Genomic DNA, 20,053 nt, shown 5'->3' with positions numbered 1-20,053 from the left:
ACACAGCTATCTGGGGCCAGAGATGAATTAGAAGATATAAACCAGCACTGAGGAAGATGAACTGACTGCTGAAACGCAGTAACACCAATGAGACACACAACACACACACATACACACACACAAGCAGTCTGATAATATCTACTACTCATTTTTCCCATGAAAGTCTCCAGTCCTTCCTGCGGAGATGAGGTAGAATAGTGCATGAAGGTCTAGCGCTGTGTAAGTGAAAGGGCCAGGGAAGGCAAGAAGCATTGTTGTGGTGTTTTTTTTTTTCAATTCTACCATTGCAAAAAATTTTGAGAGTGAGATAGGGAAAAACACATTAGACAGGCAAAGGAACTGATTAAATTACTATTTCTTAGGGTTCTAATTTGCTTCTCTCTACTTCACTCACCCACAGGGGCAGCTTTACTGTAGCCTACGAGTCACTATGAGCTGGAGTCAATTCAGTGGCAGTGGGTTTGTTTGTTTGGGTTGAGTAATCACTGCCTTTGCACTGACAACCAAAGACATCTCTTACAGCTTTGTGACAGAGAATCTTTCCACCAGGAGCTGTACCAATCCACTCCATTTTGAGGCTGGTGGTGGACAGGAACCCTTTTGACTTTTACCTGAGATAGATTCCTTAGATAACGTGAGTAGCCTCTGAGACCTGTAAACAAAATTTCTAAACAGTACCACATCAGCAACCAAGGTCAAGGGAAAATGAGTTTATGCAGACGTATGGGTCTCCTTGTTGCCGCCCCAACAAGGTCTGCAAAGTTAGGAGCCATTGTGCTAAAGCATGACTGGAGAGGGCATGCATCTTCCCCAGATGACAGCACTTAACTTCAGATATTCTGACAAGTCTACTTAAGCTGAACTGCCAGGTTTCTTTACTGGGTAAAATACTGGGCAATTAACACTTCAAAATAATTTTAGCTTTTACTCTTCCTTCTCCTTCTAATGCTTGTTTTTCATTTTCTTGAATTCCCCTTAGTAGTTCAATACAAAGATAGGTTTGTTCTTTTAACTGATTACTCACTTCGGAAACATTATCAATCTTATGAACTCACATTTAATAAATTTCACTTCTCTAGCTCTTTTTCATCCCTATAATACACACCAAAGACTGGATGATATGTGAAATTCACTTTGTCTATGATGTTATTGAACTTGGATTTCTTACACTTGTTCTTACAAACTAAGCATTTTACATTTTATTATGTTTGTGGAAGAAAATTTCTCTCTGGTTATAAATGGAAATGAACATAAATATGCATTAATTCTCATTTTGAACCAGACATTTACTTCCAATCAAAAGCAAAATAATTAATAACAATCTCAATGGATGGTTACATGATGCATATGCCCTGGTTATATATGAAAAGAATGCTGAATTATTGCTATTATAAATAATTAGTTCAATACTTTTTTAAGATAAAGGAGCCTAAAGAATAAATATGAACAACAGTGATTCAGTGGTAGAATTGTTGCCTTCCATGTGAGCAACCTGGATTCAATTTGTCAGTGCACCTCAAACACAACCATCACCTAGCTTGTCTGTTAGTGAAGGCATGAGTGTTGCTATGATAGTCAACATAGCAACATAGTGGAGCTTCTAGATAAAGATAGATTAGGAAGAAAGGCCAGGTTATCTACTTGCAAAAAAATGTCGTTAGGTACCATTGAGTCGGTTTCGACTCACAGTGACCTGGGGTACAGAGAAGAAAACACTACCCAGTCTGCACCATCCTCACAATTGTTTTGATGTTTTAATCCGTTGTTGCAGCCACGTGTCAATCCATCTTTTTGAGGGCCTTCTTCTTTTTTGCTGCCACTCTACTGTACCAAGTATCATGTCCTTCTCCAGGGACTCGTTGGTCGTTCCTGCCAACATGTGCAAAGAACATGAAACGAACCTCCCCCATCTTTGCCTCTAAGGAACATTCAGGCTGTACTTCTTCGGAGACAGATTCATTTGTTCTTTTGGCAGTCCATGGCACTTTCAATATTCTTCACCAGCACCATAATTCAAATGCATCGATTCTTATTCAGTGTCCAGTTTTCAAATGAGTACGAGGTGACTGACAATCCCATGGCATGAGTCAAGCGCACCTTAATTAGCTGCACAAGACCTCCCCAAACTGGTCAATAAAACCCCCATAGATCACAACTGTGGGATCCAGTTTTGATGAGTTAGGGCTGACTCAGCAGCTAACCAAGAGTAAACACATGGTGGTAGAGTACTACATGCTTTGATAGTTAATACTAAACTAATAATTTGATAGAGATTTGCATTGATAAAGTGAAAAATGTACTGGAACCAATAAACACACATGATATTATCCTTATTAGCTTAAAATTATTCAAGTCCTCATACTTTGAGAAAACTGAAATCTAATAGGTGGTTTCAAAACAGAATTGATTCCAGTTCTTTGCGTTTTTATGTAGAGTGTCCAGGTTTTTTGTGTATTTGATTGTAAAGAAATAAGTCCGAGCATTGTACTGAAAGGAGGCTCTTAAAATGTATCCAAAATAACCCAGCAAAGAACCTGGTCCCATCTCTTCTCTATCAGCTGATAAATCTTCCACTTTATGAATTATGTCAACGGATGAAAGGATGGGATTAAAATAATGAAAATGCAACAAGCGGTGTAAATAAGAGCTAAAAGAACACCCTCTGCTCTGTTATCAGGCACCCATCTCCCCGGGTGCTTTAGGTTTAAGTAGTTTTTAACCACATAAAACAGAAGCACCTGTGAATGTGTGTGTTCACCACATTTACTCTTCTAGAGACATGGCGTGTAGTAACAGCACTGGGACAAAAAAAAAAACCCTCTTTAAAATTGTTTATTTATAACGGATTATAAGTAGGCTGAGGACCATTTTATTATGTATGAGAGAGTCTACTTTTTTCCTGGATAAGCATGTTCTTTGTTGACATAAATAATGTTAAGGTCCCATTTAAAAAATACACACACACACACACACACATATATAATTAGTGTGCATTAAATGATGGTTGGAGAAAAAGAAAGCCTTGAGGTACTCTTCCTTTGCTAGATGAATATACGTAGCCTAATGTGTTTTCAGTGCTGTGGTGCTATGTTGACAGGGGACACAAATATATAAAGCTGGCTTGCAAGGTGAAGAATGAAAGGTGATTATCTTAAGAATATTTCTGTAAAGACCTTTGTGAAAAACATGTCAATATACCTGTATATAATGATCACAAATTACATAGGTGCTTACACACACACACACACACACACACACACACATCAGTGATGCTTCCCTTAAGGAAACAGAAGAAATCCTCCAGCCCATTACACAGAAAGAACATAGGCTCGGGAGGCAGGGGTGGAATTTAGGGGAGACAATCACCAGTCTCACTCCATTTGAAAGTGTAAAAGGACTGTGGAGATAACAGATACTACAGGGGTTTATCAACATTTCATCTAATGAATTCCAACTTTAAATGTTGTGTTTATAGGTTTTAAAATATTTAATCCAAAACCATATGTACCCTCAAATGTGTTAATGCCATCTCTGGGAATTAATTTCTTCATCATCATCATCCATTAATAACACTGACTTGAGTCATCAATTTAAATAGTATTTGAGTTTAAATAGAACTCACAGAAAAAAGTTCTTTTCATTGTTTGATTCATTGAAGAAAGTTTTGAAATGGTAAGATGAAAACAGTTATCATTGATCTACATGATTCAGGATTTTCTTGATTTCAAGTGACCAAAATGATTAGTAATAAGTTAGATATTAGGCTGTTCCTATTTATGCCATGAAATATTCATAGATATCACATCATTAAATACATTTAGGATATGTGGGCTAACAAAGCTACACAGATTTATGAACCTTTAGAGACTTTAGGAAGAGGAGAGAGGGAATGAGTCTTTGATCATGAAACCTCCCTCCCCTCATTTCCCAGAGTCCCTTATGGGGACCATGTTTTAGTACAGTGTTTCAGACTTGAGAGCCAGGCAGAGTTTGTTTTGAGTCCTCTACCTTGCCACTTATTAGGCAATATAATCTTGGGTCAGTTCCTCTATCTGCAAAGGGGTTAAGATTAAATGAGATAATTAAGTAAACCTGTAGCTCACATATTAATCATCCAAAAACATTTAGGTATGATTGCCAACTAAAAACAGCAAACCCTAACTGACAGAAATTGAAAAGGACAACCAGAGTGCTTGTGTGCCCACCTTTGACCTCCTCTTCTATACTTGTGAGGCTGGGCTATCACGGTGAACCCCTGCCGTGGGCCTGCTCTGTTACCAGAGCCAGGAATCTAGCACAAGGGTTTGGCGCAGCCTTCTCTACCTGGCCTGCCACTGCCCTGCCCTGCCTAGAGAGCTGGAAAGGCTTCCCTACTCTCCACACTGCTGTTGTTGTGAGGTGCCATCGAGCAGGCTCCGACCGATAAGAATGAAACACTGCACGGTCCTGTGCCACCCTCACAATTGTTCCCATGCCTGAGCCCATTGATGCAGCCACTGTCAATCCATCTTGTCAAGGGCCTGCCCCTTGTTCGCTGTCCCTCCACTGTACCAACATGATATCCTTCTCCAAGTAACGGTCTCTCCTGACATTATGTTCACAATATATAAAGACAAAGTCTTGCGTCTAAGGAGCCCTCTGGCCTTACTTCTTTCAATACAGATCTGTTTGTCCTTTCAGCAGGCTATGGTACTTTCAATATTCTTCTCCAGCACCACAATTTAAATGCATCTGTTCTACAGGTCTTCCTTTTTCAATGGCCAACTTTTACATGCAAACGAGGCAATGAAGAATATATCATGGCCTAGGTCAGGTGCACCTTAGTCCTCAAAGAAACAACCTCGCTCTTCAATTCTCTAAAGAGGTCTTGTGCAGCAGATTTACCTAATCTGTCTTTTGATCTCTTGACGGCTGCTTCTATGAGCATTGATTGTGAATTCAAGCAAGATGAAATCCTTGATGAGTTCAACCTTTTCTCCATTTATCCTGATGTCACCTATGGGTCCAGTTGTGAGGACTGTGGTCTTCCTTACATTGAATCCTTAATCACACCGCTAGTACAGCACAAAAGACTGCAGGAAAGCTTTCCTTTGGGACTCAGAGATGCTAGGCACAGAGCCTGACAGACTGATATTCTACTTGTTACACCTTTTTTATCTTCATCACCATCATCATAAAACCCCCTCATTATTGTTATTTTGTAACGCACTTTGATGTAGGCCTAAAGTCAGTGACTGGTCTAATCCCCGCTTCTATCAATTTTCCATAAGAAGCAAGTGGGGGCTAAAGAAGTTATACAAGTGGCCCAAAGCTACATATCACTAGGTGGTTGTTAGGAGAACGACCCCCGATTTCTCACTTCCTGATGCACTGCTACTTCTATTTGCCTTGCCTTTTGCTGCTTAAGAATCTGACACACACGAATACTATCAGAATATACATTTTCACTAAAATATCTTTCTGTCAGCTGACTTTTACCTTCCATTCTTTTCTACCATTCTTGCCTCTGTAGGCCTTCAACTCTTCATCTGCAAGTTGGGGATGAGAAGCACTTTTTGACCTCTTCTGGTCTTTCCAGGTTTCCAAGGTTTCCCTGGATTTCCAAGACACTGTGCTCTATTTCCACTGAAGAGAAGACTCTTGTATTGATATCCACTCCCTTCTCATCTCCATGGATAATGACCCCAGAGGCTCCGGCTACATCTCCTCCCTCCCTGGCTAGATTTTCCATTATATTTTGCCTCCCGGTAATAAATGACACAGATTAATAGCAAGAGAGACAGGATAAGAAAGAGGAAAAAAAAATAGAGAGAGAGGAGTGATAATGACGGTTTTTAAAAAAATTTCCTGGTTGACAAAATGAGGACCTGTTACTTTCAAAATGATACGCAGAATATTTAAATCAGGAAGATGATACTAACCAAATGAAATTCCATTACTGTATACCATTTAAATTCTTTGCCCCAAATTCCATTATAACCTGTACAAGATCTAAGTGAGCCCACCTATTAAGACAATCACAAGGACATCCAGTTTTAAAATATCAGCCACTGGAGCCTCTCATGTTTTTATTCCCTCATTCTTTTACTCTGTGTGCCTCACATTGGGGGGTAAAGAAGAAAGCGAGAGTTGCTAAGCATCTCTCTGCACTCAAATACCTTCTTAGCCTAGCAAGGGAGAACGACTAGGTCATCAGCAATTAGTTAAAATACAGGCTGCTACATGTAAGGCTTGACCATCTAATTGCACAGGATCATAATTACAGTGTTGTAAGTCCCTGGCAGGTGAAAATGGTTGAGTATTTTACTACTGGCCCAAAGGTTGGCAGTTATAGTCATGCATCTGTGAGTTTTCCTTGACCTCCTATGTCCCCTTTCAAGCTGTATGTCAGAAAACCCTTGGACACCATAAAGACCTCATGCCAATGATGTCCCTCATCTAGATAATATGCCTTTGCCTTGTCCTTGTCTGGTTTAGGACTTAATAACGGTTCTCTAAAGAAGGTGGCAGTTCAAACCCACACCAGTGCCTTGGAAGGCAGGTCTGGTGATCTGCTCCCTGCATACATGGGGTCACCATGGGTTGGATCAAGTCAACAGCAATGAAAAACAACAGAACCGTATCTTTCTTATACAAATAAATGAACTGAAGTTTCCCACACACTCTTTTTTTAATTCTCTCCAAATTTCATTTTCTTAGCAAGTGTTGGCTTGGTTCCTATCCTGCATCATCTGACCCAGGCACAGCACACTGAGAGGCAAAGGCAATTATGCCGTGTCAGCAGGAGCTGGCCTGATCAAATCAGATGTGCGGTGGCCAGAGTCACGAGGACCGGAAAGAGCTCTTCCTAGTTCCCCTTATTCCTGAAAATCACTGTTCTGACAACTGTGATCATAAAAGAGCTGAACTTTATTCTAGTTTTTATTATTGTCTGCTTTCCTTTGCATTGGGATGTTTCTGTGTTTTCTTTGAAAACTGTTGATGATGGTGGAGCATTGTATGTTTTTCTTTATATGAATCCAGGGTAGTGAATCTATAAAGATAGTAACTGGATTAATAGTTTCTTGGGGTTGTGGTGGGGGACATGCGGGGAGGTGGGGAGTTAATAATGAGTACAAAAAAGAAGAAAGCGTTCTAAAATTGATTGTGGTGATGATTACACAATTTTTTCATGTCTAACCACTGAAATATATGGTGTGGGAATTACATGCCAATAAAACTGAAAAATTAAGTTAAATTTTTTAAAAGAGCTTAAGGGAACAGATTATGCTAGTGAGAGAGGCTTAACAAAAAACACATGGACAAGTTCTTCCAGAACCACAACTTCTACGATATTTTGAAATGCAGAAGAGATAGCAATATTCTCTTCTGAATGCTTGAAACAAGGCTAGATTACATTTTCCTACTTTGCCAAGTCTTTGTGTTTCTTTCAGGTCCCACAAAATCAGATATAAAGAGTTCTACAACAGAGAAGTTCAAACAAAATTCCCGCATCAACCTACAGAATGCCAGCAGGGACCAGCCTGCACAGTCTTAGCATGGGGCCAAGGAGCTGATACTGTTTGATGCTCTGATGGCTCCACAGTTCTGAAACTCGCATGAAAATTTTCTGCAATATCCAAAGCAAAAGACAAGACACTGTTTCTACTGCGAGGGAAAATTGCAGCAGTTCGGAGTTCTTCTCCCTGTCTACACTGGCTTCAACTGGGCTGAGGGGGGAATGTTGGGGGGAAAGAGGGGCGATGCTGTTGTGGAGGGAAAGAATCTCAGTCAGGTCAGCGTAGCAGAATGTGTGTGGGCCCTGCCCCAGTCATTTCAAATCTGCTGCTCACTGAGGAGGACTCTGTCTTCTTCTTCCTCAGACCCGGGTGTATTCCAGTAGACAAAGCAGATTAACATATGCTAACAACCTGAGATTCATTTTAGTGCTTAGTTTTTAAAAGGTGGAAAACTAACCAAACCATGCCTTTAGGAAGGAGACCTATACTTTTGTTTTGTTTTATTTCTATAAGATACTTAAAAGAAATCTATCCAAAGTATAGCACAGATTTAGAGAAAAGAGCTGTGAGGAAAAGGGTCATGTCTTAAATTCTCCTAGAATGAACTGTGGTTAAAAAATGGAACATTGAATAAGTAAAAAAGAAACAACACTTTACCACCCCCACCATCCTACCCCTAACTTCCCCACCCCCAAAAAAAGCCAGCAGAAAGTTATAGGTGTTGGTGAGGATGTGGAGAAACTGGAACTACAGTACATATCTGATGGGAATGTAAAGTGGCACAGCCAAAAAAACAGATCTTGGGAGAAGCACAGGCAGAATGCTCCTTAGAAGACAGGATGTCAAGAAGTCGTCTCATTACTTTGAAGATGTTATCAGGAGAGGCCAGTCCTTGGAGAAGGACATCATGCTTGGTAAAGCAGAAGGGCAAGGAAAACAAGGCAGATCCTTGCTAAGGTGGATGGACACCGTGCCTGCAACAATGGACTCCAGTATAGGGACAATTATGGGGACAGTGCAGGACAGGGCGGTGGTCAGTTCTGCTGTATGAAGGATCACTCTCCTAGAACCAACTTGCTGGCACCTAAAACAACAACTAGCAGGCCAGTACTCCATATATTCCACAAAGAACTAGAAATAAGTACTCAAACAAATACAGGTACACACACAAAGGTGATGGCTTCAAAAAGTTCATGGCAAAATAGAATGAAAAGATTATGGAACTTTTTACACAAGATTTGAAGCCCCCTTGCATATATACACACACTCGTGTAAATATAATGGAATATTACTCATCGACAAAAACATACTACAACATACCTGATCCTAAAAACATTATGCCAAATGAAAGAAACTAGACTTACACGGGTCACATGTTGTGTGCATTTATGTGAATGATGTAGAGTAAGTAAAGCTCAAGAGCTAGGATGCTGATTGGTAACTGCGGAGGAAGGTATGACGAGTAACTGCTTAATAGGTACAGGGTTTCCTTTTGGGGCAATGAAAATGGTTATATAACATTGTGAATGAAGTAGATGGCACTAAATTGTTCACTTTAAAATGGTTAACGGTCTATTATGTAAATTTCACCTTGACAGAGAAATGTGTGTTTTCTCAGTGAATCTGGGTGTTTAAGTCCTACGACTAGGAAATGGGTGTCGCCTTTACTTACCTGGAAGGCAAGGTTGCGCTTGCTGAGGTATCAAGCTTGGCTCTGGAGGCACGGGTACCTCCTCAGAAACATACTTTAAAAGCTCTTTCCCAAGATAAGTTACCTGCACAGAATGAAAAATACACATAAATACACATTCTACAGGTGGAAAATACACCTATCTTCTGCATATTATAATTCTTTTAAAGTAATGACTATTGCTACTCACATATAATAGGCTGGCAAAAGACAGCTTGTAGCCACATTCTTTTGTAAATAAAGTTTTATTGGAAGACAGCAATGGGCATTTATTTACTTGGTGTTTGTGGCTTCTTCGGTACAACAACAAAATTGAGTCCTTACGGAAGAGACCATCTGCCTACAAAGCCTAAAATATTTACTATATGTCTCTTTACAGAAAAAAATTTGTTGACCCCTGTTGTATATTATTAATTTCTTTACCCATTCACTTATTCAACAATCATTAATCTAGTAAAGGTATTTAATATTTTAAAATGTTACATTAATAAAATTAAGCCATAAAGGTAATAGTAGTTTAAAAAATCAGATGTGTAACTGATTAAATTAATAACATTTCCGTTCTACACATCCAGGTTTTGATTTTGTCCTTTTGCTGCCCAAAGAATCAGAGTCTAGAAATATTTTCACATGAGTGGGCTAGGCTGAGGAGATGAACAATCACCTGCCAGAAATGTGCTGGTTCTAAGGACCTTTGGCTTCTGCATTCTTAATTCTAGGGTGACCTGATAATAGACGCCAGAAGCTCATTCCCTGTGGGAAAACTTTGGATTCAAAAGTATCAACTCAAACACCGGTCCCTCCATGATGTTGTTCTTAGAGGTCATCAAGATTCCAATTCACAGTGAGTAGAACCACATCTTCCTATGAACACCACACTCAAGTGTTGACTCTGCTCTATGCTCCCATAACGTCTGCACTCACACAGCATATATGGAGATATTGTAGGTCAGATCACCACAATATAATAAGGTGAGTCACAAGATTGTGTTGGCTTCCCAGTGCTTGTGAAAGTTATCTGTACACACTAAGGAGCCCTGGTGGTGCTTTCAGGTAAGAGTTGGACTGCTAACCTCAAGGTCGGTGGTTCGAGCCCACCAGGAGATCCATGGGGAGTAGATAAGACTATCTGCTCCCATAAAGATTTCAAGATTTCCAGCCCTAGAAATCCTACATAGGGTTGCTGTGCATTGTAACCAACTTGAGGAGAGTGGTCTTGTCTTCTATGAAGTGTGTAATCCCAACCAGACTCACTGCCACTGAGTCGATGCTGACTCATAGTGGCCACCTGTGGGTTTCCGAGACGGTAACTGTTCATGGGAGTACAAAGCCCCATGTGTAACAGCATTATGTAAAATTTTGAAATATTGTAATAATTACTCAAGTGTGACACAGAACCAAGAAATAAATACATGTTGTTGGGAAAAGAGTCTTGTTTATTTTAGGGCTGCTACACTTTATTTACACTTGGTCAGTGGAGTGTAGTAGAGCAAACTGCAGTAAAACGTGGTGTGCCTGCGTTTCTGTCACAGTCCATAGTTGTCACATTCCAATGAAGTTATGTGTTACTGTGTCTGTTCCAATTAAACTACTATCAGCTTCTTGAAGGTAGAGTCTGTGTCATATTACTTTTTAATGCTATGAGCACTTTATAAGAAGCCCTGGGAGCATAGTGGGTCACATGTTGGACAGTTAACTGCAAAGTCAGCAATTTAAAACCAACAGTAGCTTCATGGGAGAAAGATGAGGCTTTCTGCTTCTATAAAGATTTCTATCTCAGTGGCACAGGAGTAAAGTAAAAGGAAATAGAGGAAAGAACTAGAAGGCAACATACATTTATAGAGGTATAAATACAGGCATGTACATATGTAAATATATTTATATATAATGATAGGGACATAGTTCTTTGACCATATATCATATGTTAAATAATAAGTTAGCAGACGGACATTGGGCCTCTACTCAAGTTTTCCCTCAATGCAAGAACACTTTGTTCTAATAACCTGGCATTCTGTGATGCTCACCTTCCTGGCACAATCACTGAAGATAAAATGGGTGCATAAGTAAATGTGGTGAAGAAAGCATATGGTGCTCAGCTATCAAAAGATACAGCATCTCCAGTTTTAAAGACTTGGAGATAAACAAGCAGCCATCTACTGGAAAGCAGCAAGGCCCACATGGAAGAAGCACATCAGCCTGTGTGATCATGATGTGTTGATGGGATCAGGTATCAGGCATCGGAAGACCCAGAACAAAAAAAACATATCAACGCAAATGGTAGGGACTGTGGAGTAGAGTTCCAAAGCCCATCTGCAGACTTTTGGACATCCCCTCACAGAAGGGTCACAAAGAAGAGAGGAGCCAGCCAGGGTACAGCATAGCACTGATGAAACATACAACATTCCTCTAGTTCTTTAATGCTTCCTCCCCACTACTATCATGACCCCAATTCTACCTTACAAATCCGGCTAGGCCAGAGCATGTACACTGGTACAGATAAGAGCTCTCAACACAGGGAATCCAGGACAGATAAATCCCTAAGGAACAATGATGGGAGTAGCGATAAACCCCTAAGGAACAATAATGGGAGTAGTGAGACCATGAGGGTAGGTGGAAGGTATGGGGAGAAAGAGGGAACCAATCACAATGATCTAAGTATAACTGCACCCCCCCAGCCCGCAAGGAGGACGAACAACAAAAACACGGGTGAAGGGAGACAGTGGTTGGTGTAAGATATAAAAATAATAATAATTTATAACTTATCAAGGGTTCATGAGGGAGGGAGGGGAGGGGAGAAGATGGGAGGGGGGAAAATGAGGAGATGATATCAAGGGCTCAAGTAGAAAGAAAATGTTTTGAAAATGATGATGGCAACATATGTTCAAACGTGCTTGACATAATGGCTGTATGTATTGTTATAAAAGTTGTAAGAGCCCCCAATAAAATGATTTAAAAAAGAGATTTCTATCTTTAGACACCCACAGGAGCAGTTCTACCCTGCCCTACGGGGCCACTATGAGTCAAAACTGACTGGATTGCTGTGAGTTTTTTTGGCAGGGGAAGTATTTCACATCATCCTGGCAATACTGGTTACCAGACTCTGGAAGTTCTAGCTTTTAAGCAAAATTCTCTTGAGCCTCAATTTATACATTTATAAACAAAAGACCCTTCATTTTATTAAGTTGTCAAAGGAGTAAAAGAATTCATGAAAAGCACTTGTATACATCCTAGTACATCTGAGTAATCAATAAATGTTTTCAAAATTAAACAGAACAAGGAAGATATTTGAGATCTGTGAAGTATAGGCTCCTGTTGGGCTCAATTTCATAACCAAACAAAGCCTGGTCATGGGAATCTGCACCACTCGGTGTGTGAACTCTTCCTCTTCTGCTTTTGAGGCTCTTTTATTATTTGATGGCTACCAGGGTGGGGGTGTGAAAGGCGGGAGTAAACAGGGGGCAGACAGGTATTAACTTGGGCACAAGGTAAAGAAAGCAGTAAGAGGGTGTATTAGTCTAGGTACTTTGGAGAAACAAATCCACAGCAACTCACGTATAAGAGAGTTTTATGCAAAGAAAATGTGCATCACGAAAACATCCCAACCCAATGCTGCCCAAGCGCCCAAGTCCACCATTCCCCCATTAACCCAACACCAGTCCACAAAGTCCTTCACCTCACAAAACAGAGGCAATAATGCCGACTGCAGGAGGAAAGCTGAGTCAGTGAACATGTAAGCATCTCAGCACTGGCAGGGCAGGCAGGGGTCTCCACATGGCTGCTCCAGCACCCAGGGCTGCATCGGGATAGATCCATGCAGCTTCTCCTTGGGGATGTCTTGTAGGAAATCCATCTTGCAAGCTGAAGCAGGGAACTGCTAAGGCAGCTGCACCCGATGCAACCATCACAAAACAAGAGACCCAAGAACTCGAAAGGCGAGGCTTCACCACCCATTTATCCCTCCGCCTTTCAACCAGCACCACATGTGATTATCGGCCAGGCTGGCACAATTAACTAACTCAGAGGGAGATCAGCAAAAATTGATGATGGCAAAGGAAGGAAAGAAATATGAGGTATACACAAGTTCAAGACAACATTATACACACAATCTTGTAATGATAATTGTCTGTGAGTGGATACACAAGCTGAACCAAGTTGGGAAAGAGAACGGTGCTGTACTCATGAATGAACAAACAAAGATGTGACAGAAAACATTTTACATATGTATTTACGTATGATGCAAGTATATCCATGAACACAGTAGAGCACACAAGAGGCAAAGATATGAAAACTTCTGAGCCAGAAGCAAACAGCTTGAGGGAATGAGTTACTGGGCCTGTGGGCTGAGACTCAAAGCCTTAAGGAAAATTAACTGTCATAACTTAGTCCACAAAGACAGTGTTCTACATTCTACTTTGGTGAATAGTAATTGGAGTCTTAAAGCTTGTGAGAGGTACATCTATTGATCTTTACCCCTCCAGAGCAAAGAAATTCAAATATGCATGGAAACAACTATTCCAATGGACTAATGGACTACCTCAGTTGCCAGGACCAGAAGAAGTACTTGGCTCCTGGCTACCACTGCAACCTCTCTAAATTAGGTAACATTAGAATATCCTGGATAGAAAGGGAGAAAAATGTGGAACAGAACTTAAAATTATAAAAATGACCAGGTTTACCGGACTAGTAGCTTAGAGACTAGAAGAAGTCTCAAGACCATGAGACTTGTCACTCCTCAAATGTGGAATGGATCTCACCTATGGCTAAATTTTCAGGCCAATAATAGAAAGGTTTATAAGGTGATACTGGAAGTTATGTCACCGGCATTTCCAATGCCAGCGGGGTCACCCAGAGTGAACCAGGTTCAGCAGAAGAATTCGTTCTATTTGCATAGGGGTCGCTATGGGTTGGAACCAAGGTTAGAGCACCTAACTTAACTATAACACTGCAGAGGAACGTAGGGAGGAATGGAAAACACGAAGAGGTGGGATAAGTGATGTTACATTGTAGGGTTTGTAACTGACGTATAAAACAAGATGTGCATGATTTATTGAATGGACAACTAATTTGCTCTGTGAACCTTCACCCAATTCACAACAAACATACAAAAAGAAAAGAAAAGGCAGACGGATCATTATTCCTCAGAAATCAGTCTATGCTGGTTGCCAAATTTGGTATATCATACTTCCGGAAGAAGTTAGTGCTATCGTTGGTGTGTGTGTTGCAGTGAAATTCTATCCATGCTCCTCTTCAATCCATGTCATGTCTCTGTAACTCCCACCACATGACTGGGTGGGACTCTGCAAATAGGGTGCGTGTGACACTCATCGAGGGAACTGGTCAGTTTTAGTTACCATCTTCCTGGCTAAAGGAATGAGCTATCTTTGACACAGGAGAAGAGAACGAATTCCCAGGACAATCAGAAGAAGAGCACATTCGAGCGCTCTGTCTGAAATGGCAGAGGCCGAGACCAGAGGCACTCCAGGCAGGCAAGGGGGTTGACAGAGGAGCAAGATGGAGGCTATGAGACTGTGAGGCCAAGCAGCAGCCTGGCTTCCTGGCTCACGGTGACAGAGGCCAAGGGACCATGTGGCTCAGAAACTGAAGACTCGAGAGACTTGGCTGTTGGTTGAGGAAATGTGTTGGTAGGAACCAATAACTCTATCCTTGTTGTTTTCTGATCCTGCGTTGTGGTAGCCTGTAATATCCCCTAATAAACTCCTTTACTCATGACTATGCTCTGTGAGTTCTGTGTGGTCCCTACAAGGAAATATGAACCCAGCACAGAAGTAGAGTGCTGTTGGAGGAATGGTTTGGGGTCAGAATAGGGTCAATAAGGATGGAGGACAGAGGCATGTCTGAACGCTGCCTTGTGGCAGTAAGGAAGCCAGAGAAGGTCAGATATGACGTGTGTGTGTGTGTGTGTGTGTGTGTGTGTGTGTGTGTGTTAAGAAGCCAGGCAGTGAGACAGAATGAATGACTCAGCCAGGAACTATTCTGGAAATATAGCTAGAGAACCAAGTGGAATTATCAAGTAACTCTTTTTTGGGTAAGGTCTCTGAAAAATAAAGTGTAATATGATTTTGATATTAATTGTAGTAACTAATTTGGCACTAACACAAAATATAAAATATATCCTGCTCTTGAATACAAAAGAAGTATCTAAGAATTGACTTCCCTGTTGCATTCCATTTTATTTGGTATTATTAGTCCATTTTTGGTACATCTTCAGAAAAACCATTTGTTATACTGATTGATGGGCATCTGTTCATGGATAATTCAATGACTATTTTAATTCCACCTCAAATGTTGTGAAGCAAGTCTTACAAATTTTCACTACCCCGGGGGAGAGGGATTGAAGAATTGTTTTTTTCTCTCAGGGGAAAACAAAACAAAATAAAACAAAAAGTCAAAGAGATAAAAGGAAATTGTAGGTTTTTCCTTTAAGTGTATTGTAAAACAAAAAAGACATTTTGGCAATGAAAATTCTAAAAACTCTTCAAGTGAAACATTTCTGTAGGGACTCGGAGGACAAAACAGAAAGTGGCAGGAGAGTGACCTGCCTTAGGAGAGGTATCCTGAGGGGAAGTGAAGTTCATTGTCATTACTGTCCGCCTTTTTCCAATGCCCAGGCCAGAAGGCCACTCTCAGGCAGCCCCAAGCAAGAGACAGCAGTAAGCCGTTTGCATTACTTCTGTTTACAGGCTTCACCCCTCCTGGAAATGTGTACTTTAAGAGGCTCACCTCTGCGGAGGCCACCATCTGCCCCTTCTTCTTGCTCGAGGATTACAGGAGGTTTAGGTAAAGACATGGAGCAGTGACTATGTGACGGAAACAGGCTGCTTGTCTGTCCAGATCAACGCTTCCCATCACTTCTATATTCCTATCCCGCCCTCCTTTCCATATCTTTCTGTTTCCAAGCATGGCAGTGGGGAGCATTTTTTTTGTGAAGGGGGCAGGGGGAGGGGTGGGAAGAGAGGGCAATCGCAGGGAAACGTCAGCACTAAATCCAATGGACTGGATGTGTACGGGTATATGTTCAGGCAGTAAGGCATCTGGATGGGAAGTACGTTTATGCTAGCGATCTGTTTTGTGCTGCTTAAACCACTGCCCAAAACAGCAGTCTGCTTTTCACAAACTGCTATTTTTATGATTCTCATGCTGGAATTATGTCACAGAAAGGCATTTTTTCCTTCCTGTTCAGGTGGGTGGATTTTGCTGCACAAGACTGAGGCTTTGCATAACTTCCGGAAGAAGGCTAGATGATACTACGTGCTCCTGGAGTTCAGGCAACCTCGGTTTCTGGTGGAGGCATGCCAGGCTCCTCTGTGCCAGCATTTTCCATGGAGAAGAGGGTATCGGGAAATTTAGAAGACAAGGTCTTAGTCCTCGTTCTGCCACTGACTGGCCATTATACTAAATGGGCCATTTAACCGCCCACAGCTGGTTTTACACCCACAAATGGGACTCACCTTCCTATCTCACAGAGTTGTCGAGAAGGAATACACAGAAAAGTCCTTGTTTCCAGGCCACAGTTCTCTGCAAGTCTTAGGATCTCTAGTTGGAGAAGTCTCACAGAGACTATTTAGCATTAATCCTTGTTGCCATTAGAATTATTTGGGAAGCGTCTTAAAATACTACTTGGTCCCACCTCAGACTATTACTTCAAAATCTATGGTGCTGAGTTCCCCAAGCATTGGTAGTTTTTTAAAAGCTCCCAAGTAAAATTCCAAAGAGCCCTGCTGCTAACCACAAGGTTGGTAGTTTGACCCCACCAGCTGCTCCAAGGGAGAAAGATGAGTCGTCTGCTTCCATAAAGATCGGCAGCCTTGGAAACCTTCAGGAGAAGTTCCCCTCTGTCCTATGGGGTCGCTGTGTGTTGGAATTGACTCGATGGCAGTGAGGCTGGTTTGGAGAGATTCCAACAAGTGATTCCAACATGTGTCCAAGACTGAGAGCAGCTGGCCAGACCATGTAACTTATCAAGAGTGGTGCCAGGACTAGAAACCTGGTTTCCTGCCCCTGAACGCAGAGTTCACTCTGCCATAGCAGGAAAATGCCTAAAAGATGGGAGGCTGTGGCAGAGGGGAGAGTCGGATATGCACTGGGACTAAGCACCAGGATTTCCCCAGTAAAGCTGTGCCACAGACTAACTGCGTGGGTGGGAGGAATGAGTCATCCACCTAGTGGTTCTGTCTGAGGCAAAGGAAGTCCTACTTCTGGCATTTCTTGTCTGACAACCACCCACCCCTGGCCTACTATCCCCATCACTGTTTTCAGAACCTGTCAATAAAAATTGTTTATATGACCAACGGAGCAAAAAGCTCCTTTGTGACTTTAGAAGTTACCCAAGACAAGGGGAAGCCATGATTTCTTTGGTAAACTTTAAAAAGGGAAGACTTTAGAAAAGGTTTTAAAATATTGTAATGAAACTCACTGGGCAATGTTTTTAAGTCTGAGAAGTATGTGAGTGTCCCAAATAATTTTTTAAACTTTGTGTCCATTGTTAGGACAATTGTTGAAAAATCATCTAAGCCCTGCTCAGATAACCTTGATGAATATGTGGTATGCAAGAATTTTAGTGCCCACATTTGCACTTGGTTTCACCATCACACTGGTGAAGGTGGAACACTATGGAGGTGGAAGAAAAGGAAAGAACAAGGCGATATGCAAACAGGCATTCGTACAGAGTGAGGACCCAATGACATCACAGGCAGCTGTGCAAAGATGGTAGTTCCAATAGAGAAAAGAGAAGAAGAAATGAATCAGCACTGGGTACCATTTCGAGCGGGTATGTCAAGTTGAAAGGAGTCTATGAATCGGTACCAGGCTCATGCTGTGAGCATTGGTTCCATGTCAGCTAAACAATACATAAGGTCATTGATCCCTGCAATAAAAAGATACTACCACAGATGAGCGAGATGTTAATTACCAGTTATGAACAAAGAATCCATGGGAAGGGCTGGGCAAAGGGACTAAGATCAACTAAAAGCAGATAGCCTGGTGATTGCAAGAGGAGAAACAAAACAAAAACATAAGTGGGGTGGGGCAGAGAGACCATATGAGGAGGTTTCAAAGCTTTTGTGGAAAAATGGAATGGAAAGACAGTGGAAGCTTTTCCAAAACTTTTTGAAGCCCCCTTATGTAGCCGAGACCATCTAGAAGATGCTGATGTAAGGGTAGTGAGCCACAGTACTGTTAATAGTTGCCACGGAGGTCTACCAATAAAGTCTGCAGAGTTTGGGGGCACCAACTATTAACACAGTCTAGGACAGGCGTGTGCAGAGCTGGGTTGGAGAGAACAACAGGGGAGGAAGCTGGGTCTCCTGTTACTGGGGCACTGAGGCGTACTGTTGGCTAGTGAAGGTGGAAGGTGTCTACCGTTCTGTGAATGTAAAGGTAGATAATGAATCACCCAAATACTGTTCCCAAAGTGGTGCCAAGCATGTGTAGAGGTGGTGGGCATTGCCAAGTTAGCCACATTTTCTGGATGAGACAAGTTTCAAGCACACTAATTTCTGGGGTCTGAGGTCCCTTGCCCATTCCTCTCAACTTTCGGGGGAAATTAAACTTTATTTAATCAGAACACTAATAACACACGAGTGGGCCCAAACTTTCTGTGTGGAGTCACAGAGCCCTGAAATCTCTTGTCAGGATAAAAGGGATTATTAGGAACATGAACGTTTCTGAGACCAGGTCAGAGGCAAGGAAGGGAGGCACAGCTGGCTGCGCAACTCTGCCCACAGAATTCTGGGAAACAGATATGGCAAGCATGTAGCCTTTCATGAAAGGGGCACATGAGGACATCAACTAGCTTAGAGATCGTTCATTTTTCTTTAAAAAGGAAAGGAAATAGTTCTATCATACTCGCAGCCACTCCTCCCCCCACCTCACCCCCCCCCACACACAAAAATATACCACTCCACTTGAGTATGCAATTACAGATAAAATTAAGAATGGCCAACTTAGAGAAACATGTGGAACATAGCTCACAAAAAGAGACGAGGCCTACTTATTGACTAGAACTGATGAGACCCCGAGACTATAACCCTCGGTCACTCTTAGGTCTAGACGTGAACATTCAGCCAAACAACAGCCAGGTCTAAAAGAGGAACAATAACTTTGGGGAGGTACGCACATCTTAGACTAACCAACCATTTGGGAGTAAAAGGGCAGCGTCTGTCCAAGGACCAAGTTTAGAAGGATTAGGAAAGAAGGTAAATGGAACTTGGGGAAATACAGGGAGGATGTGGGAAAAGTGATGCTACATTGTGGGGACTGCAGCCAATGACATAAAACAAGATGTGTACGGATTACTGAATGGAAAACGGATTCACTCTGTGAATCCTTCATCCTGTGAACCTTCATCCAATTTGAAATTAAAAAAAAAAAAAAAATCAAATAGGTCTCAGTTAAAATGGATGAACCTTGTGGCAACTATGCAATCTTGGTCAACATATTTATCGTATCTGAGCCTCAGTTCCTCTATTTGCCAAGTAGAATTAATAAGAAAGGAGCCCAGGGGGAGGAGGAGGTAAATGGCTAAGCACCCAGCTGCTAACCAAGAGGTGAGAGACAGGCTGAAGTCATATCATTTACATAGGCCTGACAGGTAAAAACAATGTTGATTTTGTTTTTAAAGCTGTGTGGAACTGTAGAGATCTCCCCCAGGCCTTTCCGTTACAGAGGAAGTACTGGGGCCCAGAAGGTGAGCAATCGTGGAAAGATGAAGGAGTAGGAAGTAAATCTGGAATTGATGCTCCACCAATGGACTTGGGGAGTTCACCTAATCTCCCTAAAATGGGTTATTCTGAGGACAAAGTGAAATAAAGTTACGTAGAGAACCTGGCTCTCCAAGGTCTGGTAC

The 20,053-nt window shown here is 41.6% G+C and overlaps 1 protein-coding gene across 1 annotated transcript in view; it reads right to left on the bottom strand.

Moving 5' to 3' along the window:
• The window catches only part of ANKRD31 (ankyrin repeat domain 31), a 165,688-nt gene that overhangs the window by 6,184 nt on the left and 139,451 nt on the right, over positions 1–20,053 (bottom strand). Inside the window, exon 24 of the mRNA XM_045285221.1 lies at positions 9,172–9,274. Coding sequence (XP_045141156.1) covers positions 9,172–9,274 — 103 coding nt within the window. The remainder of the gene's footprint in view (positions 1–9,171; positions 9,275–20,053) is intronic.

This window comes from Echinops telfairi, unplaced genomic scaffold, assembly GCF_000313985.2.
Source record: "Echinops telfairi isolate 266 unplaced genomic scaffold, ASM31398v2 ScPeMD7_7469;HRSCAF=8507_1, whole genome shotgun sequence".
In the NCBI taxonomy this organism is placed as follows: domain Eukaryota; kingdom Metazoa; phylum Chordata; class Mammalia; order Afrosoricida; family Tenrecidae; genus Echinops; species Echinops telfairi.
Note: the sequence above shows the minus strand (reverse complement) of the source record. Positions and strands in the feature narration are given on the sequence as shown.